Source organism: Rattus norvegicus, chromosome 8 (assembly GCF_036323735.1).
Source record: "Rattus norvegicus strain BN/NHsdMcwi chromosome 8, GRCr8, whole genome shotgun sequence".
NCBI lineage: Eukaryota > Metazoa > Chordata > Mammalia > Rodentia > Muridae > Rattus > Rattus norvegicus.
In genome coordinates, this window is record NC_086026.1 from 9,018,153 (window position 1) to 9,042,165 (window position 24,013).

General features: G+C 36.8%; 1 protein-coding gene across 6 annotated transcripts in view; it reads left to right on the top strand.

Annotated features, from left to right (window-relative positions):
* The window catches only part of Gucy1a2 (guanylate cyclase 1 soluble subunit alpha 2), a 389,111-nt gene that overhangs the window by 232,941 nt on the left and 132,157 nt on the right, over positions 1–24,013 (top strand). For 4 of the 6 annotated variants that reach the window (NM_023956.1, XM_039082127.2, XM_063266108.1 and 1 more), the window contains 1 exon segment: positions 11,700–12,185. The exons of 1 other annotated variant lie outside the window; for it this stretch is intronic. In NM_023956.1, the coding sequence (NP_076446.1) occupies positions 11,700–12,185 (486 nt within the window). 6 annotated transcript variants of the gene reach the window in all.

Genomic DNA, 24,013 nt, shown 5'->3' on the forward strand with positions numbered 1-24,013 from the left:
CATCAGATTATTTCTAGTGTTACTTTGTTCTGCTATTTCTGACAGTGGCTAGACTGTCCTATAAGCCTGTGTGTCAGGAGTGCTATAGACCTGTTTTTCTGTTTTCTTTCAGCCATTTATTGGGACAGAGTGCTCTGCTTTCGGGCATGTAGTTTTTCCTATCTACAGGTCTTCAGCTGTTCCTGTGGGCCTGTGTCTGGTGTTTACCAGGCAGGTCACTTGCAGCAGAAAAGTTGGTCTTACCTGTGGTCCCGAGGCTCAAGTTTGCTCGTGGGTGGCTGCCTACGAGTTCTCTGCGGGGGCAGCAACCAGGAAGATCTGTGCCGCCGTTTCCGGGAGCCTCCGTGCACCAGGGTTCCAGATGGCGTTTGGTCTTTTCCTCTGGCGTCAGAAATGTGTGCTGAGTGCAGTCTCTTCTGGTTTCCCAGGCGTGTCTGCCTCTCTGTAGGTTTAGCTCTCCCTCCAACAGGATTTGGGTGCAGAGAACTGTTTATCTGATCTGTCCCTTCAGGTTCTGGCGGTGTCTCAGGCGCATGGGTCTTGCGGCTCCTGGGCCCTCCCCCACGGGAACCCAGAGGCCATATACAGTTTCCTCTTGGGCCAGGAATGTGGGCAGGGGTGGGCAGTGTTGGTGGTCTCTTCTGCTCTGCAGCCTCAGGAGTGCCCACCTGACCAGGCGGTGAGGTCTCTCTCCCACGGGGTTGGGAGCCGAGAGCTTCTGCGGGCCATGATCCGCGTGTTTGGGACTCCTGGTAAACACAGGAAGTGCCCGGTCCTAGAGGAATTTTGCCTCTGTGTGTCCTGAGTTCACCAGGCAGGTCTCTTGCAGCAGAAAAGTTGGTCTTACCTGTGGTCCCAAGGCTCAAGTTTGCTCCTGTGGTGCTTCCTAGGAGCTCTGCGCGGTGGCAGCAACCAGGAAGGTCTTTGGAGCCGTTTCCAGGAGCCTCCATGCACCAGGGTTCCAGATGGCATTTGGTGTTTTCCTCTGGCGTCAGAGATGTGTGCAGAGTGCAGTCTCTTCTTGTTTCCCAGACGTGTCTGCTTCTCTGTAGGTTTAGCTCTCCCTCCCATGCTAAATGTATTATTTTATCTCAATTCCCCTTACTAGTCCCATAAAAAAATTAAGCGGATTTATTTAAAAAACAAGAGAAACACTTTATACTGCCTTTGGCTAGCTCTGGAGACATTCCTCTGTAGATTCAAGCTTACATAATTTGTATCATAAAAATGGTACAAACTTCTGTAAATGATTGGTCACAAACCTTCCATTTATGGAATAAAGTTAAATAGCTTCCCCAGGTCACTTTACTCCCACTTATTTTACCTTGTGTTGCGGTGATTTATGTACAGAGCTTAGTTGTCTTAAACAGCAATAACATCGATAATAAAATTATTCTTAATAATATTATATATTAATAAATGTTAGTGTTAATACAATAGTAACTACTAGATTCAACATTTTCTTAAGCTAAGGTACTTTCTGTTCTTAACGATCTCTTATTTCTGATAACTACTTTATCATAATCATATATAATAAATATGTGGAGAGAGAGGTGTTTTGGATTTTAGATGTTTCAGTTGGGAATACTTACATAAAAGAGAGGACCAGACTATGCCCTGTGGGCTGCTTGCCCTTCAAGATTGCTGTGTGTGTAGGTCAACACAAAAAGTATATTTATTTAACACATTATGAGATTCATTTTTGCCAATATAGATGTCTGTTCTCTGCCATTTCCCAGAAAAATAGAAGACTGCTCCATGGACAGCATCTGTCTGCCTCCAACCCAGGGAGTCCTGGTTTTGATAGTCATGGATAATGCAAAGGAGTTTGGAGAATTCCCTTCCTTCCTTCCTTCCTTCCTTCCTTCCTTCCTTCCTTCCTTCCTTCCTTTCTTTCTTTCTTCCTTCCTTTCTTTCTTTCTTTCTTCCTGTCATCCTTTTTACTTCTTCCCTACTCCTCTCCCTTCCTTCCTCTCTCCCTTCCTCCCTCCTTCTCTTCCTACCCTTGGTTTATTCTTTCTTTCATTCTATCAGTATAGTATGGAGGCAAATTTATATAGTATTTTATTATCACTAAGTTTGAAGTAGTACTTGTCACTTGGGGCCATGAGTAAAATCCCATTCTCGGCATCCTGTTTATGCTCAAAATATCACAGTTTTAGTATTCTAATTTAGATATTTAGGTTTGAGATATTCACTTTCTAAAAACATGATATTTTCCCTAATAACTATTTTTTGTATTTTCCATATTTATATGAAATAAGTCTGTTTTATGTGTGATGTGTATAGAGGTGTTCACATGTGTGTTTAAGTGTGAGCATGTACAGCAGCCAGAGAAGAACAGTTTCCTGTCTCCTTCTATCAATGTCTTTCATTTGAACGACTAACTTACCAGTAAAACCAAATAATAATCCCCGTGCGCAAGACATTTCTACCCACCTTCAACTGAGGCTTGTGACATCCCAACCTATTTATGAGGTGCTGGTGATTAAACCCACAATTTCTTTTGCTAGGTAAGCATTTTCTCAACTGACAACAAAATCCCACATGTATCTCCATTTTCTATTAAAGTACAAGATACCAGCAAATCTTTTATATCTTAAATCACATATTTTAGCTGCTTTTATTTTTGAGTCCGATTTTGCTCTTTTGCTCTCTAGCTTGAGTACTCCAACTTCTCACTTTCATGTATAGTGTAGGCTTTCAGGTCGGTATCAATTTGCTTGACCTTTGACTATTTAATGATATAAGTTGCAAACTAACAAAACGTATCTTCAAATTTTCTTCAAATATTAAAACTTTAGTATTTGAAATCAAATTCTACCCTTAGGACTAAAAATTTCAGTTTATTTTTTTCTTTAATTAATCATTTTATTCTTTTACATTTCAAATTTTTCCCCTCTCCCTAGTTATCCCTCATCAAACCCTACATCCCACCCCTTCTCCCGTTCCCCTTTGCTTTTATGAGGGTACTCATTTACCCACTCACCTACTCCTGCCTCACCACTTTAGCATTCCCCTATATGGAGGCATCAGGCCTCCAAAGAACCAAGGGCCTCCCCTCCCATTGATGGCAGATAAGGATATCATCTGCATGTGTATCAGGAGCCATATCTCCCTTCATGTACACTTTTTGGTTAGTGCTTTTTTCCTGGCAGCTCGGGGTGGTCCAGTTAGTTGACACTGTTCTTCATATAGGGTCACAATTCCCTTCAGCTCTTTCAATCGTTCCCTTAGCTCTTCCATTGATGTCCCAGGGCCCAGTCTGATGGTTGGCTGTGAGTATCTGCATAGGTATTGGTCAGGTGCTGGTTGAACCTCTCAGGGAAGAGCCATACCAGGCTCCTGACAGCAAGTCCTTCCTGGCATCATCAATAGTGTGCGGGTTTGGTGTCTCAGATGGGATGGATCCCTGGGGGTTGGAGGGTCTTGAGATGACGTTTCTCTCTGTCACTTTGGACAGGAACTTTCTGGGTTAAAATTTTTGAGATACATGAGTAGTCCCATCACTCAACTGGGTGCCACGCCTATATACTAGAGGTGATCTCTACAGGTTCTCACTCTGGGACTTTATAGTGGCTACCCCTAGTTCCCCATGCCCCACTGCTACATTTTTCTCTTCAACTTATTGACCCTCAGTTTGTATAATGACTTTTTAATCATATTTCTAAGTCTATTTCTATTCACAAATTATTTTAGGCACCAAGACTTGGGTGGGTTCCAATTCCTTAAAGTAAAAACTTAAGAAAAATCTAATTCCACATATAAAATAATATATAAATATAGGAGATTCTAACCGAAGATATAAAATGCCATAAAAAAATGTAAAGAGCACAACCTTAAGTGTTTGATAATTTACTTTTGTAGGAGAATGTAGAATACGGTTTAAAAACATGCTTTGAGGTTTTTGTGTTTTGTTTTAAATAGCCAGCGGACATTACATCTCTTAAATATGAGAGAAATGTTTGTCCTAGGGTAGAATCTGTATATTGGTATTTTTTTTTTTTTTGCTTCTCTATCTAATGTTACTGAGCAGCCTGAGAAAATTACTTTTGAGAGAACTAGGTAACTGTAGTTCAAAAGGTGTCGATTAAATATAAGATCAGGAGATGTAACTCTAAGTGGAGAATATAGCATACCAATGGCATGGATTTGTTACTATTATTTATGTATATGACGTTTTTTTCCTCCTTGACTTGTTAATTGAAAGATAACTTGAAGAATGGAGCAGTAACATAGACTAATTTGTAAGAACCATAGGCAGAAGGATTTCTCTGATCGTAGGAGGAATGCACTGTTTTTCATGCTGTTCCACAGCTAATCAGCACAATATAATGAGCTCCATTCACTCTAATCCTATCATATCCATTTGTAAAGAAAATTATTCCCTCCTTTGTGTGGCAAGAAATTAAGTAAAACATAGTTTATTGAAAATATGTTTGATATAGTAATGAGATTAAAAGAGATCAACAAAATTATAATCTGTGTTTCACTGTGCTTTGAAAACAGGCTTATGTAAACACTGGTTATCAGACACAAGAAACATGCCTTAAATAAACTGAAAGAATAATAGTTAGGGACCATGAGTCACAGAGAATTGTCAAAGGCAGAAAATTAGCTTTTTCAGAGCTTCTGATCACAGTAACATTTCAACTTTGATACCCATGAAGAATAACAAATTGAAGATGAACATGAATAAATATTGATAACCCATATATACTATTGGATTTGTCAGACATGATATGTCTTTGAGACCTGTATATAATCCTAATCTAAATGTACATGCAATATGAAAGCAAATTTTTGAAGTTGTCGCTGTTCTTCTATTACATTTTGAGAAATGATATAAGCAACATCCCACATACCATGAGTTTCATTTTTATACCTGCTGTATAAAATGAAAACCTAAATTGGCACTTGAGGCTAAACATGTTTATATCCATGGATTTCACAACACAGTGGCAAAACAATGATAGCTAAGTCTAAAATATAAAATGCTGCTTTTATTTACTGTGTTTGCCAACACAGTTTGGGAGTTCATTTAAGGAGGTGATCTCCTTAGGAGTACCTTCCCATGCCAGAGGATGCCATGTGTCTTATTCATATTTCTGCTGAAGATTTGTCTACATAATTGTGTGAACTTTGGTAGCAGAAGCTGTACAGAATCTACAGTCTGTTTATGTGTCAGTATCATTTGTTATAGCATTATACATCAATATAATTGTATGTATCCAGCTCTGTTTTTTATTTACTCATCACTATTGGTGGATGGCTTCCAACAATATAATTCTGCTGATAGAATATGTTTTCCTTTTAATATTTGAAAAATGATGTCCTAATTTCTTTTGGGTTCCATGAATTAAGATTAAAAATATGTGATAATTTAAGTTGCTATTGCCTATAAGAAGTGTTTCAGTTTTCTTTGTCTAATTTCAGAAGTTGTTTGTATTTAGTCTTCAAAAATCTCAATTTTGCTGAGTCCTGTGGTATATATACATATATTAACATATTTAAGATCCATTTATGTTGTTGAACCTCAATTTTAGGACTTTCATTACATTTTCTACCTTTTTAAGCTATCATTTCACCTAATTCAATTTTCACTTTACCCTTTTATCTGGACAGCCAGGTCTTTAAATGTATAAATTTATATGTATATATGTATATATATATATATATATATATATATATATATATATATATATATGCATGCACGCTTTGTATTGTCCTGTTCTACAAAGGTTTTCTTCTTAAACAAAGGTTTTCTCTCAGTTCTTTAAACTGTGAATCCTGTCATCTCCATTCTATTTTTGGCCATTCCCAGGGAGTTTTCTATTTATAGTACTCCAATGTTTTCCATTCTATAATTTCAATTTGGTTAAATTGTATCTTTTATTACTTTACTGAGATTTTCTGGACATATTAAAATTTGTTTTTTAAAACATTTTTTATTTGCCCACAGAAGAATGTTACTGTTGTCTTTAAAATTCTTTGTAGAAATATTTAATTTTTTTCGGTTTTTTTTTCCTATGTGTATACATCATGTATACCATGTGTGACTCTAGTGTCTGCAGCAGTCTGAAGATGATGTCAGATCCTTAAGATCTTGAGTGACAGGACATTATAAGCAATCATGTGGATGCTAGGAAGTATATCTGTCCTCTGCAATAACAGCAAGTATTCATAACAGCTGAGCTCTCTCAACAGCTCCAATTTTAAAAATCTCTTTTTTCATTGAAAATAGATTCTTCTCTAATACAATACATCCCAAATACAGTTGGCCCTCCCTCAACTCTTCCCAGTTACTTCCCACCTCCCCTCTCCTTCAGATCCACTCCCTCTTCATTTTCCTTCTGAAAGGAGCTGGCCTCCAAGAGACAACAACCAAGCATAACAAAACAAGATATAGTAAGACAAGACAAATGCCTTCATGTGGAGATTGGATAAGACATTCTAAGAGGAAGAAAAGAGTCTCTACAGCAGGCCATAGAATCAGAGACATACTCACTCCTTCTGAATTTCTTCACATTAATTATATTTAAAATTATAATTGTTCTACTGTCAGTCTGTGTTTCCAACTTAGTGCTCAAAGCCAAGAGACGAACATGCTGCTGTGTGGAGGCAAAATGTAGTCTAGAATAGGAATCCCAGGCCATATATCTCCAGATGAGACACAGTTGGGGGCGGGGGAGGCTGGAATAGATTTTCTTAAATTTTTGTGCACCCAGTTGCCACTGTGAACCTCCAAGGAAGAGTTGAGAATGGGGCAAAGGGCCTGCTATGAGCCAAAGTCTGTGTGTGGAGGGGACCTGTGCTTATCTCTGAGTGGGTGCCAGGAGTGACAAGAGGCTTCTATGGGAGACTTAAGTGCAGATTTGTGTGATGAAGACCTACTCCCTCCCCATCACCTCACAGTCCTTGATGAAGGAGACAGTCCTTGCTTGGCCAAACTATTTTATTCACAGTGGATGGAGATGCATATCCATACTCAGCATGAATCAGAGACTAAATACCTTTTGCTGGAAGAGATGTCCAGGATGGGACGCTCACTGGCTAAATATTTGAGACTTATCTAGACACCTCATATGTATAGAGAACTTTAGGTTCTGTAGTATGTGACTGGTTGTTATGATCCTCTTAGTGGAGTGCTGTAATCCCTTGCTCCAGGACAGGAAGCAAGTGAGGAACTAGCTCGACCTCCTGCCATTCTCAAATATGAGATTTATCGATGTTCTGAACTTCCAACTGCCTAACTAGTTCTTCTGACTGGTAGAAGGGCCCATTGCTCCTTCTCTCTTTCCCCAACTATTAAGCTTTCTCAGTGTTGTGCATCGCTAAAACCAGACCTAAGTAACCAACCAAAGATTAAACATGGAAGGACCAGTGGCTCCAGCTGTATATGTAGCAGTGGATGGTATTATCTTGCATCAATAAGAGAAAAAGCCCTTGGTCCTGTGAAGGCACATTTTTCCAAGTGTAGGAGAATGCTAGGGTGTTGAGTAAAGAGAGGGTGGGTGGGAGTGGAAGAATCTTCAGAGAAACAGAAAGAGGGGTGAGGGAGGATGGGAGAAGGGGACAACAGGATCACACTTGAAATGTAAATACATAAAATATTCCATAAAAAGATGTATTAGTTATAGACACCATCCTCATCTGAATCATCACCTGCATCTCTATTTTAAGCATAATGAAACCTAGAGCTTAAAAATATGATTTACTTGATGGAACTGAACTAAAATTCTAATTTAATGACTTTTAATCTATAATTATAAATCAATATCAAATAATACCTATTTATGTTTTCTAGTTTCTGAAATTTTATAGATTTTATAAAGTTTTTATTTTTGTTATGTCTATTTTCTCATGAATCTCTAATATTATTGAGCATTTAAAATTTTTATATTTGAGACAGTTTTCTATGACTCTTCTTACTCTGTAAAAGAAATGAGGCTTGTAGAGAATTTTTTTTCGTTACAAAATTTGAAAATTCAAGTAGTTTAAGAACTTATACTTAACAAAATTATTTAGGAATAGCAATTTGTATTGTTTTCCAACTGGAGAAATATATTTATGACAGTGACCAAAATGTTCTAAATCTGGTCATTAATTAATAAGAGAAGAGTTCACCAACAAAAATTATTTTTTAAAAGAATCTATTTGTTTCAGTTTCTCTCTCCCATGTAACTGTCCTATAATATAGATATTGAATATTTTTCCCAAAGTCGTAGAAATTTAGAGATTTCAAAAAAATTAACAATTAACCACTTGTGTATGTGTGTGGATATATATATATACTTTGAGAATTTTGTACAGTTTGTTTTGGTCATATTTTCTGCCAAGTCTTCCTAGGGTTACAGATGATTCACCCAGGCTCCTTTTTATATTAAAAAACTATTTTATACTTTGTCTTATATATTTAGTGACATATATTATTTGTGTAAACACATGGACTGATCATAGTACAAAGTTTTTCTTTTCAAAGAGAAGTCTTAAAATAAAAGACAGTGAACAAAAGAGGGGGGATCACTTATTATAGAAAATGTGAACATTGATACCTAGGATGTAAAAGGAAAGAAAAATGAAGAGAAAAATGGAGAAAAATGGACAGAGAAATAATGCCTTGAAGAAAAATGACAGTAGGAAGAACCAGACCAAAGAAAAGAGAAGAATAAAATGTATATTAATCCAAAAATCAAAGGGGAGGAAAAAAGAAAATTAAGATGAGAAAGAACAAGGAAAATAATTGGAAGGAAAGGGTAGGATAGACAAAATAAGTGAAGAAGGAAGATAGAGATAAAGGGGAGTGATTCAAAGCTTTTTTGTTTTTTGTTTTTGTTTGTTTGTTTGTTTTGAATATTTCTTTATTTACATTTCAACCCTTTCCCGGTCTCCTGTCCATAAGCCCTGCTATCCCCTCCCCCTCCCCTTTTTCAATAAGGGTGTTCCTCTCCCCATCCACCCCGTTAACACCCCCCATGACAATCCCTTACACTGGGGATCCAACCTTGGCTGGACCAAGGACTTTTCCTTCCATTGGTGACCAGAAAGGCCATTCTCTGCTACATATGCAGTTGGAGCTATGGGTCAGTCCATGTATAGTCTTTGGGTACTGGTTTAATCCCTGGAAGCTCTAGTTGGTTGGAATTGTTTTCCTTATGGGGTTGCAAGCCCCTTCAGCTCGTTCAGTCCTTTCTTTAGTTGCTCCAATTCTAAGTTCAATGGTTTGCTGCTAGCATTCGCCTCGATATTTGACATGTTCTGGCTGTGTCTCTCGGGAGACATTTATTTCAGGTTCCTGTCTTAGCTTCATCAATCTTATCTAGTTTTGGTCGATATATATGTGTGTGTGTGTGTGTGTGTGTGTGTGTGTGTGTGTGTGTGTGTGTATTGGCCACATGTGGGGCAGGCTCTGAAAGGCCATTCCTTCAGTATCTGCTCTAAACTTTGTCTCCATATACTCTACTATGCATATTTTTGTTTCCCCTTTTAAGAAGCAGTGAAGCATCTGCATTTTGGTCATTCTTCTTGAGCTTCATATGGTCAGGGGATTGCATCTTGGGTTATTAGAGCCTTTGGGCTAGCATCCACTTATAAGGGAGTGCATAGCATGTGTGTTTTCCTGTGATTGGATTACCTCACTCAGGATGATATTTTCTAGTTTATTCCATTTGGCTATGAATTTCATGAAGTCGTTGTGTTTGATAGTTGAGTAGTACTCCATTGTGTAGATGTACCACATTTTCTGTATCCATTCCTCTGTTGAAGGGCATCTGGGTTCCTTCCAGCTTCTGGCTATTATAAGTAAGGCTGCTATGTACACATTGGAGCATGTGTTTTGTTAAGTTTTAAATAAATAGTCAATATAATATATAGCCAATATAATATTTTTTCTTTTATTGACGATAGATTCTTTTTTTCCTACAATGTATCCTGAATATAATTTCACTTTCCTCTACTCTTCTTAGTCCTTTCTTACCTTCTTCCTTCCATATCTGTTCCTGTTCTCTCTCTAATTGGAAAAAAACTGGATTCTGGGAGATAACAATGAAAATATAACAAGATAAAATATATTAAGGCAGAAAAAAAGACAAAGGAAAAGCTATCTATTGAAGTAATCAACAGGAGACAAAGTGTCCCAGTAGCAGGAAGAAGATATACATTTTTTAAATTGTGAATATAAATTATATGAATACTTCTTTTCTGCCCTTACTATCCCTGAATAAGAAAATATATGATATTAACAATACTTTTGTCATAAAATGAACATCAAGAATGTGTGCAACAATCTGGAAATTCTATATAAGACAATGATTTTAAATATGGCCTGTCATCCTCTGAGAGCTCAACTTATGTGTGGAACTGGGAATGGCTTCTCATCACATTACTATCCACCTTATATAGTTTGGGTCCCTTAAAGTACTATACAAAGTTTATAAAAGTGTTAATTTATTTATTTATCTTTATTACCTAGAGTAACATTAGTAAATAAAAGCATTCAGTATCTGCTCCAGGCTGAGACAGAAGATTGAATGAAATCATGAAACCCTGAAATACAGCGGAAGTTGTAGAGCAAGGACTTAGAGCTCATTGCTTTAAACCTATAATATCAAGCCTCTGTTAAGTTTATTTTCCCTGAGACTGTTGTAAATGGTGAATATTTTAGTCTGTAGAAGGATAAAGTAGCCTGTGGCTTTTTATAGATAATAATGGAGAATAAATGTATGAGGTACATTCTATGTGGGAATGGATGGTGACATTGCAGCCTCAGACTTGATCAACACTTGGTCCTCTTTACCTTCCCCCACCCCCAGGTTCTTTCAACTTTCTTTCCAACCAATTGTACTGCAGCATATTGGCCTAACCCAAATAACTCTACTAGAAAAGTCATGCCCAATGGCAATACTCTGCCACTCTGCTGTTTTCAATAGGATTCCAAGGTGAGGTAGCAGAATCCTGGTTTCAGTATTCTTTTTCCATTAAATGCCAATTTCCTGATGTCTGTGAAAAGTCACAAAAGGGAAGGATGACATTATTTTACTTGTCCCTACACTCTACTTTCTTACCTGACCTTAGTGATATTCTAATTTGGTGTCTGTAGAGTATGTTTTTCTTTATGCATATGCACTTTCTGCTAATGATGGTCTAATGACAGACTCATGGTTTAAATTCTTTACATTTCAGCTTACTGAACTGTCTATTATTCTTGTCATCATGTTAACTGTTACTTTTTCCAGGTGCTGTGTAGCTTGTTCCAAACACTAAATAATTTTTATGATTTACCCTATGCTCCCAAATTTAGTTTTTGAAGGAGTTTTATTTTAATGACAGTTAAGTACATGTATTTTGACAAATTAATTTATCCTGATTCTATTTCTAAGCTTAAGTGGTTTGAGTTGGTTCATAGACAAGCTCAACAATATACCTGAGAATAATTCCATCTTGAATAAAAATTGTTTTTCTCTTTCATTTTCTCAATGTTCTCATTTTATATTTCATCATTGTCTTTACATGAGATGTAAAACAGTGATTTCTATTCAGAACCATGAAGCTTATAATGGCTTTGAGTCTGTTGAATATTTCCTAGTGTGAAAACAACAATTCATAAGTTAAGAAAACAATTTTGTTTCTCTTATCCATTAGGTTTTTTTTTCCAGCCTGCTTTTAGGAGGACTGATCAAATTTTCATGTCCAATTCACAGGTGATGGAAATCAAAGGACAAATGATCCATGTCCCAGAATCAAATGCCATTTTGTTTTTGGGCTCTCCATGTGTGGACAAGTTGGATGAACTCATAGGCCGAGGACTGCATCTCTCAGACATCCCCATTCATGATGCCACTCGAGATGTCATTTTAGTTGGAGAGCAAGCAAAGGCCCAGGATGGCTTGAAAAAGAGGATGGATAAATTAAAAGCCACCTTAGAAAAAACTCACCAGGCCCTGGAAGAAGAGAAAAAGAAGACAGTGGATCTGCTGTATTCCATTTTCCCTGGTGATGTAGCCCAGCAGTTGTGGCAACGACAGCAAGTACAGGCCAGAAAGTTTGATGATGTCACTATGCTCTTCTCTGACATTGTGGGCTTCACAGCTATATGTGCCCAGTGTACTCCCATGCAGGTGATCAGCATGCTCAATGAACTTTACACGAGATTTGATCACCAGTGTGGCTTTTTGGATATTTACAAGGTAATGGAGATGAGATGCTTAAATATATGTACTTTAATAACAAATTCTCAATTCACAAGAAAGCACACTAATTTGAATTTGATAATGAATTTTATATATATGTATATTATATATACATTATACATGTAATACTTGATATATACATGTGTACAGATAGATAAATATGTCCACACATCTTTCTAATATCTTATCAAAAGTTCATTATTTCATCTTAAAATATTGACTTCAGCAACACTGATACTGCAGTTTAAGAAAAATAGTTCTGTACAAAGACTTTTTATTCAAAATTATTAAATTAAACTTGCAAAACTAAGAAAATTTCAAAATTCAATTGGTTTTTGCTTAGGGAATGAGACTATAATATAGACTACAAATCTTTATTTTAATGGATAAATGGAAATAACAAGTGATATTAAAATATGGTTTATATTATTTACCTTTGAGTAATCAGATTTTCACACTGGCAATGAAGTGGGATCCTTTAATTCTAAAAGAATATATGTAAGCATTCTCACCCTTTCCTGCATAGTCAATAGTTCTTAGTCAGTACCTTAATATTCTTTGCTTTGAAATGGGAGTAAATCACAAGTGTGTAAGAACTACCACTTATTTTTTGGTTTTGAAAAACTCTGTATTAAATTCTTGTTAAAGTTGCAGCCGTACTTCCAGGTCAACTTCCTACCTACCTAATAAATTAACAGTTTGCAAGGACTTTTACATAGATTACATAATGTCAAAGTCCTTGGATTTTTGCATGAAGGTCAGCAAGGATATGTAATTTAAACAAATGGTGGATGGCAGGGTTTTAATGTACTCATAGAAAATTGAGCAGCTGTTCTTTTTCATGGTCTAAGCCACATGTAAACAGATTTGGTTAGAACGTATGTGCTTTTTTTCCCCTCAGAGTATGATTCATTAGATATTCATATTAAAATAGGTTTCCCTGAGAAAGGGGGACTATTTAGAATAATTATTTAGAACATACATCAGATGCTCACTTAATGTCTCAGTTGTAAGGGTTTGTGTGGAATATGGCTAAGAAATAGGCCTTGTTATATAAAATAAGAGGTTTTACAAATTACCTTTAACCTCTCTGTAACTTATTGTTGCATAATTTGTAATAAAAGTAGCCCAGTGTCTGGTTCTAAGCTAAAGGAGCACCCTAATCATATTGCTCTTATGCACTGACATTTCCCGAAAGAAGAAATCAGAACAAGTTTGCCTGAACTTTCTTCCTACACACTATTGGGATAATTAGTCTTACTGTTTAAGTCACTGAATGTCAGCGTTAGCCTCCTCGAGCTTGCATATTTTAAATTGTAAGAGTATATAAATAGGTGGAAAAGATAAATAAATAGATTCACTTTGTCCAGACCATAATTTAAATAAGATCTATTTCAGGCTTTGAAAAGCAGAAATGTGATGCCTTCCAGTGTTAGCTAAGCAGTTCCAAACCTTAAAAATATAATGAGCTTTCATAGACATCTTGGAAAATAAATCTGTGAAAACATGTGATATTAATATTTTCTTGTATGTTATTAAACCTAGGACACATTTCTCTAGGCATGAATAATTACCAGCAAGTTTAAGCTTACAAAATGGTTTTCTTGATGTAATCTTTAACTGCACTTTCCACCTCTCCTTTATGTGTGTATATATTTTCAAAATTAAACAAAAATAATACAAATAGCAAATATTTTCAAGCAAGCTTTCATCTCAAATTTAAGTCATGATGTATGAACTTATAAAACTCCAGGGCTGTTTTTTTTTAACATAATCAATGCTAGGGATATGTGGATTTGCAGGAGGTAGATGGGAGTGTTTTAGGTGCTCATTTTGGTTAAAAAGAATTGCATTTTTGTCAATCCAGACACAATATGCGCTGATGCTATGAGGATGATGAGGATGGAGAAAAGCAAAGATAGAGCTAAGATGGCTAAGAAGAAGAGTGCTTGTTGCTAAATCATGAGGACCTGATCCAGTTTTTCAGCACCCCCACAATATCCAGGCAGAATGCAGTGCACTTTAACCCTAGTGCTGGAAGAGCAGAGACAGGTGAACCCTGATGGCCTGTTTTCTTGGCATAGAGAGACCTTCTAAAGCAGGAAGCTCTAAGTTCATTGAGAGAGTCTTTCTCAAAATATTTTGGCAGAGAATGGCAAAAGAAGATGCTTGAAATTAACATCTGACATTCATAAGTACATGTGCATGCAAATGAATGCACACATGTACAAACACAGACACACACAAAGATACACACACACACACACACACACACATTATTTTTAAAGGGATATGGAAAGGAATAGGATAAGCAAGTACATTGTGAGAAACAAATGAGAAAGAATATATAACTAAGCAATTCTTAGTCTTACCTTCCTACTTTCTATCACAAAATCTTTCATGTTTATTTTTAAGCATATTTCCACTATGCTGTTTTATACTTTATAATAATTTCTACTATGTGCTGTGAACTGTTTGACATTTATAACATAAATCACATGCATATTTTAACTTACATTGAAAAATATTAAATCCCAAAGGTATTTTTAAACAACCCTCTTATTCTACACATGGTAAGACACTTTTTAGGTTTAAAGTATGCATAAGTTTTGAATAGAAAGTTTGAAGAGAAAAATGTGGAAGCCTCACTTATATTACAAAGAAGATAAAGTGGAATAAAAATAGAAAACAGCATAGAGGAAGTCATCTCAAATATATACTCCAAGTTGACACAGTAATAATACCCATTCTCTATTTGGGTGCCTGGCCACCTCACCTTTTAGTGTCTCACTATCATTACAGAGAAGCAGGGGTTAGGGATTTAGCTCAGTGGTAGAGCGCTTGCCTAGCAAGTGCAAGGCCCTGGGTTCAGTCCCCAGCTTTGGAAAAAAAGAAGGAAAAAAAAAAGAAGAAAAAAAAGAGAAGCAGTGACAAATTATAACTGGAGTGGAAGAATTCAGCAAATGTAGACCAGGTTAAGAAGATTATGCTAAAATAATTCACAGTTCTATAAAATGGGAGGTGTGGAGAGAACCTATATATTTCACTGAGCACATTTTAAGCCATGAGAAAATTAAATATTTTGCCTGGGCTTGGCTGCCAAGATTTTTACAGGTATGTGAATACTGAGGAAGACACAGGTAATTTGCAGAAAACAGACACTATAATTTAGATCCCTTTGTAATTAGATGGACAAATGGAGTCAGCAAAAGGGCAACATCAATAATGTACTAGGGCCTACATTGTGAAGGATGAGAATGTGTAGAAAGCAAACAATAAAGAAACGACAATTCTAGCTTACTTGAATTAATGTCTGTTGCCAATCGAGGAATCAATAAGAAGAGTGGTAGGTGCTTTGGAGAGTGGTTCAAAATGCAAGTTTTACTTCTCTGCTTTGACTTTCCCAACAAATTTGTTATGAGATAAGAAAGAAGCAGAGATAAAGATGGATCCCTCAGTCATTAATTTTTTTCTCTAGTACCACACTCTACCTAATAAAATTAAAATACTGTCTAGTACAAAATAAATATAATGTTAGCTGCTATTATTGTTTTAGATATGTATACCTAGATATATGGCAGGGAAGCTATGAGTTATATCTAAAAATCTATGAATATCCCTTAATAAAAAAAATGCAAACAATGCTACTTGGTCTGTCATGACTAAGACTTATCATACCATCCTTATTGTATCAAAACAAAACTACATTTCTTACAACTCAGAAAACTTGGGCATTTCTTAAAATAATCAGAATGTGAATTGTGTTTATCTTTTTTAAGCTTTGAAAATTGTGTTTTAATGGAACCAGATGCAACAAACTCACTACTACTTATGAATATCAAAACAGTAAAGATGTTAGCAGAAAGAAATGGTGGGATTTTAAAAACCAGGCCTAGCAGCCTTGAACATGTCTCTAAATGAGTCTTTGTGTCCAGGGCTATTGCTACACCCATATTCTGGAATCAGAGACCCAAACTATAGACATTTTGCCTCTTCTTTATGCAGATGAAAAGAGAAGCATTAGCTCTGAGGTAGGATGAAATTTGCTCTATCCAATAGAGCCTAAGCCAGAGAGTTGTAGCTTCCTTGGGGCCTCCTTAGTTGTTTCTACTTTAGGTAACAAAGTATAGATAAATATTTTTCTATGTCTCAATCTGTGAATTTTTCATGGAACCAACTATTGAAATTGAACAATATTAATGATTTATTTTTAAGTGTATCCTTTGATTATTTCAAATATGTAAGCTGTTACTGCAGAAATACACTATTTGCCGGAATTTATATTCTAGGCATCTAGACACACTTCCTTACACTTGCATGGTCAATGCTTCATTCAATAAGAAATATTTGCACCCCAAGGAAACGTCTTTTCCTTTTACATACACACATTTTTAACTTAAAATTTACATTAGTTGTTTCTGATAACTTTGTAGCTTTAAAAAAAAAATCAGGTTTAAGCTAGCCACTTTTTAGTCTAAAATATACTCATCGAAATCAGAGGCTTCATGACAGTGTTATAGAAGATCTTGGTCCAGTTGGTCCCAGAAAGCTTGTTCTAGGATGCTGCCCCTAACTCTGTTTATTATTGTAACAGAATTGTAGAGGAGACTCAGTGTGTGTCATCTTATATCTGTTAGGGCTGTGATAAGCCGGCTTAACCCTTTGTTCAACCTAGAGAAATATTTCCTTTGCTTCGGTAGAGGATAGATCCTCAACCACACACATAGGTTATTGTCTAAAGATAATTACAGTTTCTTAACTACTGTCAGGAGATGTGTGTGTGTGTGTGTGTGTGTGTGTGTGTATTCATCTTTGTATACTTTCTACTGTTATATCAGATTCAACTTGCTCTCTCTCTCTCTCACCTTTTATTGGATATTGTTTTATTTATATTTCTCAATTTCCCATCTATAACCCCCATATCCAATATCCCCTCCCACATCTTCTATGACAGTGTTCCCTCACCCAAGCACCCACCCCTTCCTACTTCCCTTTGCTAACATTCCTCTACACTGGGGGTTCAAGTCTTGGCAGTACCAAGGGCTTCTCTTCCCATTGGTGCCCAACAAGGCCATCCTCTGATACATATGCAGCTGGAGCCGTGGATCTGTCCATGTGTAGTCTTTGGATGGTAGTTTAGTCCCTGGAAGTTCTGGTTGGTTGGCATTGTTGTTCTTATGGGATTGTAAGCCCCTTCAGCTCTTTAAACCCTCTCTCTAAGTCCTCCAGTGGGGACCCCATTCTCAGTTCAATGGTTGGCTGCAAACATTCACATGTGTATTTGTCATGCTCTAGCGGGGCCTCTCAGGAGACAGTTATATCATGCTCCTGTCAGCATGCACTTCTTGGCATCATCAATATTGTCTGGGTTTGGTGACTATATGTATAGGCTGGATCCCCAGGTGGGGCAGTTGAGCCTGTTCTTTTAAAGAAGATAAATATATTCTACATCAATTCTGTAGGCAAAGAAAAACAAACAGAAAAAACAAAACAAACAAGCAAGTAAAAGAACCCAAAATCAAAGCCAGAACATCAGCATCTGGTGTAGGCTTAATGCTATGAATTTGCACTACAAAGACACTGGAAAAGTAAAAGCCAAGTCATCCCTTCAAGCATTTCTAACTTCTTTTAGTAAGAAAGCAGATGCCCATGGATGCTAAGAAATGTCATGGAAACATGTATTTCAGCATGGTGCTATGATTGGGAAAGAGCTAATTTCCATGTGATTGGAGGTGAGATAGAAGTCACAAATAAACATTCTGTTCTAATAAGTGTATTGCTAGGTGAATTATTTTGTCAGTTTCAAAGGTCCACAGTGCTTTAAAAAATTATCAGTGATGTTTTTTCCGTTTAGTATTATACCTTTGGCAACCACATGTACTACAGATAAGAAAGACAAAAAAGGCTTCATAGACATTAACAAATTAGAAGAGTGATAAAGGAGAATTCTAAGGAACAGAATTGGTTTCTGAATCAGAATAAAAAAAAAACAAACAAAAACGAAAAACAAAAAACAAAAAATGATGGAATCCGGTAGGGTGAGATACAGATGGAAAAGTCAGTACATGTTGCACTATATGGAGATCTTAGGCATCTTAGAGATTTGCATTTGATTTTATGAATGAGTGCAAGTCCTTCTAGACTTTTAAAAGGAGTAATATAGGGAGAGGTGTTGATACTAAGGTCTGGTCCCCTATTTGCTTCATGATTTTGTCAATAAAGAAGGCCTGGAGCCAATTGCTGGAAAGAGGTACAGGAGGAACTTCTGGGTCCCAAGAGAAAAAGGGAGACTTAGGGATAGAGAGGGGCTTTTTGGCCAGGATTTGGGACATGGAGCACACAGCCATCATGCAAGATCTTGGGGAGCTAGAATCAGCAGCCTTCCCTACTAGTGGATGGCCAAAGGCAAGGGCTATCTGATACAAGCCAGTAAGCTTAGAGCAGAAGAAGAAAGGAGATAATAAATTGTTAAGGGCAGTCATTTCCAGGTGGGAGGTATTTGAGCTCAGCAATTGTGCTAGCAGGCACATTCTAAAGAAGGAAAACTGTCTGCATGTTTTTCATATGTGGAGCAAAGGTGGGTAGAGAAAGAAGAATGGTTGGGGGATGGTTGCTATCAATCATAGGCTAAACTTGATGAAGATATAGGAAGCCAGGAAGGACCAGAGTGCATTGACAACTCCTGGGTACAGGCAATACAAAATTATATGCAACAGAGTAACAAATAGATTTGCTTCCTAAGAGAGAACTTTAAATGTAGGGTAGGAAATGTATTAGAGTGGACAGTTGATGTTGACCTTATTGACATAACTCAGATGACTGACTTTGATAGTAGGACTTGGATGTACAAAAGCCTAGAGAATGTACCCAGCATTGTCTCTTTAATGACAGAAATATTTCTATGCCACCACAGATGCTGATAGCTGAGTCACTTATTTGGGCATCCTGGGTGGAAAATTAGAGTTGTTTAGATAATATTTCTTTTAGAAAGATGGAACAATAAGCATTTTGAAAAGTAATTTACACTGTACGTTGTATGTGCATTTTACATTGATGCAACACAATATTTGACCAGTGCAGCATAAGGGAGAAAGAATTTATTTCAGGTGAGAGTTTCATGAAAATACATTCATCATGGCAGGGAAGGCATGAAAACAGGAACATAAGATCAGCTGGTCACATTATGTGGGCAATCAAGGAGCAGAGAGAAGGAAAAAAGAAGGCCAGACTATAAAGCCTTCAGGTCCACTCAGAATGTTGTCCTATATCCAACTTCCCCCTTCCAAGAGATACAGAGACAAATTTGGAGCAGAGACTGAAGGAAAGGCCCTTCAGAGCCTGCCCCACCTGGGGATTCAGCCCACATATATACAGCCACCAAACCCAGACAGTATTGCTGATGCCAAGAAGTGTATGCTGACAGGAGACTGATATAGTTGTTTCCTGAGAGGCTCTGCCAGAGCATGACAAATAGAGAGGCAAATGCTTGCAGTCAGCCATTGAACTGAGAACAATAGCCCCACTGGAGGAGTTAGAGAAAGGATTGAAGAAGCTGAAGGGGCTTCCATCCCCATAAGAACAACAATGCCAACCAACCAGAACTCCCAGGGACTAAACCACTACCAAGGCTACACATGAACAGACCCATGGCTCCAGCTGCATATGTATCAGAGGATGGCCTTGTTGGGCACCAATGGGAGGAGAACCCCTTGGTCCTGCCAAGGCTGGCCTCCTCAGTGTAGAGGAATGTCAAGGTCCTGGGAGGTGGGAAGGGGTAGGTGGTTGAATGGGGCAACACCCTCAGAAGAAGGAGGAGGCAGAATGGGATATGGGGTTTATGGATGGGAAACCAGGAAAGGGGATGACATTTGAAATGTAAATAAAAAAACAAAAACACACACAAACAAACAAACACATAAAAAACAAAAAAACCCCACTGCTTAAACATTGGATAACATTCATGAAAAGCAACACTATATGAGGAACAAGTGCTCAAACCTGTGTCAATTGGGGGCACTTCACATTGAAATATTTCATAGCACTGCCTGTATTGTCTTATTTTATGGCTCAAATAATCAAATTCTAGCTAGTATACTAGAACATGCGACTTGTAAAAGTGGGAGTAGGTGTATTTCTGCCTGTTTTGCCTGTGCTTGAGACTCTTTTCCTCCTATTTGATTTCGTAGCCCAGCCTGCTTATGAGGGCTTTGCCTTGTCTTATTGCATCTTGTTCGGTCCTTGAGATATCTTTTCTATAGGATGATGGGTAGTTTTCAGCCAGAACAATAGTTTTAGTACACACAAGGTACTAGAAGGTAAAGAGAGTTTACAAAGAACATTGTGTTGTTCATTTTGATAGGTACATGTAATAAATTATAGTGATAGTGGTTAGTGATCTTGGATATTGGCATCTAGTCATTGAAAATCTTATAGGATTAATAATGAACATCAGGAAAATTGAATCTCCCATATTGAACTTAAATTTTAAAACAAAATTTCACTGAATATTACAGTGTATTTTATTACTCTAACATGATTTAGTATTTACTGATCTTTGTGATTAGTAATCCGGAACCTGGCATGAATATATTCTACATGAATGATTTCCTAGTATGGATCTGGAGGTAAATATACTTACTGAAAGTTTATGAGGAAGAGAGCTCTCTGTCCTAGGCAGTCATTTGGAATACATGGCAAACACTTGGGAATAGTTCCTAGGCCACACTGTTGTCCTATTTATACCCATGACCTCCTTTAGGCTGCTGTATCTACTAAATGCTGTAAAGACACCCTTAAAGGTAGTATTTGGGTCTGAAATATCAACCAAAATATTTGTAATTGGATTTATTATTTTAAAGAAAGAAAAGGATTTTTTGAGGATGCCCTATCAGTCAGCCCTTAGTTAAATTATTTCTTTTCCAATCCATAAATTATTATGTGTAATTAAAGTGAATGTGTTCAGTGGAACCAAAAGAACTTATGAATATTGACTGTATACTGTGTTTTCTTAGCATGTGAGGTCTGCATTAGCATGTGTGAATATGTGCACATGCCTGTATGCATATGTGTTCATGAGAGTGCATGTATGTGATTACATAGTATGTGTGTGGCTGAGTGTGCACACATGTGTGCCTTTGTGTGTATGTCTGTGTACATTTAGGCTTTGGGATATGTTTGACCTAGTCATTGTAATCTGTAATTCGTAAGAATCTGAAAAGTTTGATTCTGTTGTAACCAGACTGGAAGACAAAGGAGAACTTAAGAAGGGCTCTAAATTTGAGCACTCTTCTCATTTAAACAAGATGAAACAATGAAGGAACATTCTGTTCAAGTAATTTTCCCTTGTGCCAAAGTGCTCAAGGCGCTTTCAAACATTCTCTTCTACTAGAGTCAGCATATCTGGTTTTATTTGGAGGACCCTGGTCCACTTGGACTTTAGCATTGCACAAGGAGATAAGAATAGATAGATTTACATTCTTCTACATGCTGACTAACAGTAGAACCAGCAACATTTGAGGAAAATGCTCAGTAGATAGTTTTGGCTTCTTTAAAAGATCAAGTTACTATAGTTGTGGGGGTTTATTTCTTTGTCTTAAATTCTATTTTATCGATCTACCTGCCTGTCTCTGTACCAATACCATACCATTTGTATCACAGTTGCTCTGTAGTACAGCTTTAGATGCAGAATGGAGATTCCTGAGAAGTTCTTTTATTGTTGAGAATATTTTCACTATTCTGAGTATTTTTTTGGAATTCCTGATGAATTTGAAAATTGTTCTATCAATCTCTCTGAAGAATTCTGTTGGAGGTTTGATGGATGTTGCATTCAATCTACAGATTGTTTTTGGTAAGATGGCCTTTTAGCTGTTAATCCTGCCAATCCATGAGTATGGAAGGTCTTTCCATTTTCTTTCTTCAGAGACTTGAAGTTCTTGTTATACAGATTGTCACTTGCTTGGTTAGAGTCACACCAAGTATTTCATGCTATTTGGGAATATTGTTGAAGGGTGTCATTTCCCTAATTTCTTTTCAACCTGTTTATCTTTTGAACAGAGGAAAGCTACTGATTTGTTTGAGTTATTTTTATACCCAGTCATTTTTCTGAAATTATTTATTAAGCTTACTAGTTCTCTGGTAGAACTTTTGGATCACTTAAGTATATAATCATATCATCTGCAAATAGTGATATTTTGACTTCTTCCTTTCAAATTTGTAAACCTTATACCTTGCATTGCCTAGTTGCTCTGGTTGGAATTTTCAGTACTATATTGAATAAGTAGGGATAGAGTGGGCAGCCTTGTCTAGTCCCTGATTTTAGAGGGATTGCTTCAAGTTTCTCTCCATTTACTTTGATCTTGGCTACTGCTCTGCTGTATATTGCTTTTTCTATGGTTAGGTATGGGCCTTGAATTCCTGATCTTTCCAGGACTTTATCATGAAGGAGTGTCAAATTTTGTCAAATGCATCCTCAGCATCTAGTGGAATGATTATGATTTTTTTTAGTTTGTTTACATAGTGGATTATGTGGATGGATTTCTGTATATTGAACCATCCCTGCAACCCTGGAATAAAGCCTACTTGATCATGATGGATGATAGCTTTGATGTGTTCTTGGATTTGGTTTATGAGAATTTTATTGAGTATTTTTGCATCAATATTCATAAGGGAAATTGGTCTGAAGTTTTTTCTTTATCAGGTCTTTGTGTGGTTTTGGTATAAGAGTAATTGTGGCTTCATAGAAGGAATTCGGTAGTGCTCCATCTGTTTCTATTTTGTGGAATAGTTTGGACAGTATTGGTATGAGGTCTTATATGAAGGTCCGATAGAATTCTGCACTAAACCTGTCTGGACCTGTGCTCTTTTTGGTTGGGAGACCTTTAATGACTGCTTCTATTTCCTTAGGAGTTATGGGGTTGTTTAACTGGTTTATATGTTCCTGATTTAACTTTGATATGTGGTATTTGTCTAGCAAATTTCCTCCAGATTTTCCAATATTGTTGAATATAGGCTTTTGTAATAGAATCTGATGATTGTTTTTAATTTCCTCAGATTCTGTTGTTATGTCTCCCTTTTTATTTCTGATTTTGTTAATTTGGATACTTGTCTCTGTGCCTTCTGGTTAGTCTGGCTAAGGGTTTAATCTATCTTGTTGATTTCCTCAGGGAACCAGCTCCTGGTTTTGTTGATTCATTGTATAGTCCATTTTTTCTACTTAGTTGATTTCAGCCCTGAGTTTGATTATTTCCGGCCTTCTACTCCTCTTGAATGTATTTGCTTCTTTTTATTCTAGAGCTTTTAGGTGTGCTGTCAAGCTGCTTATGTATGCTCTCTCCTGTTTCTTGTTGGAGGCATTCAGAGGTATTAGTTTTCCCCTCAACACTGCTTTCATTGTGCCCCATAAGTTTCTGTATATTGTCTTTTCATTTTCAATAAATTCAAAAAAGTCTTTAATGTCTTTATTTCTTCCCTGAGTAAGTTATCATTGAGTAGAGAGCTGTTCAGCTTATATGTATATGTGGCTTTCTGTTGTTTTTGTTGTTATTGAAGACCAGCCTTTCTCTGTGGTGGTCAGATATAGGATTAATTCAGTGTTCTGATATCTGTTCGGGCTGGTTTTCTATCCAATTATATGGTCAGTTTTGGGGAAGGTACCATGAGGTCCTGAGAAGAAAATATGTTCTTTTCTTTTTGGATAAAAGATTCCATAGACTCTTGTTAAATCCATTTGATTCATAACTTCTGTTATTCTTAATGTGTCTCTGTTTAGATAGATGTGCTTCCATGATCTATTCGTTGGTGAGAGTAGAGTGTGTAATTATTCTGTG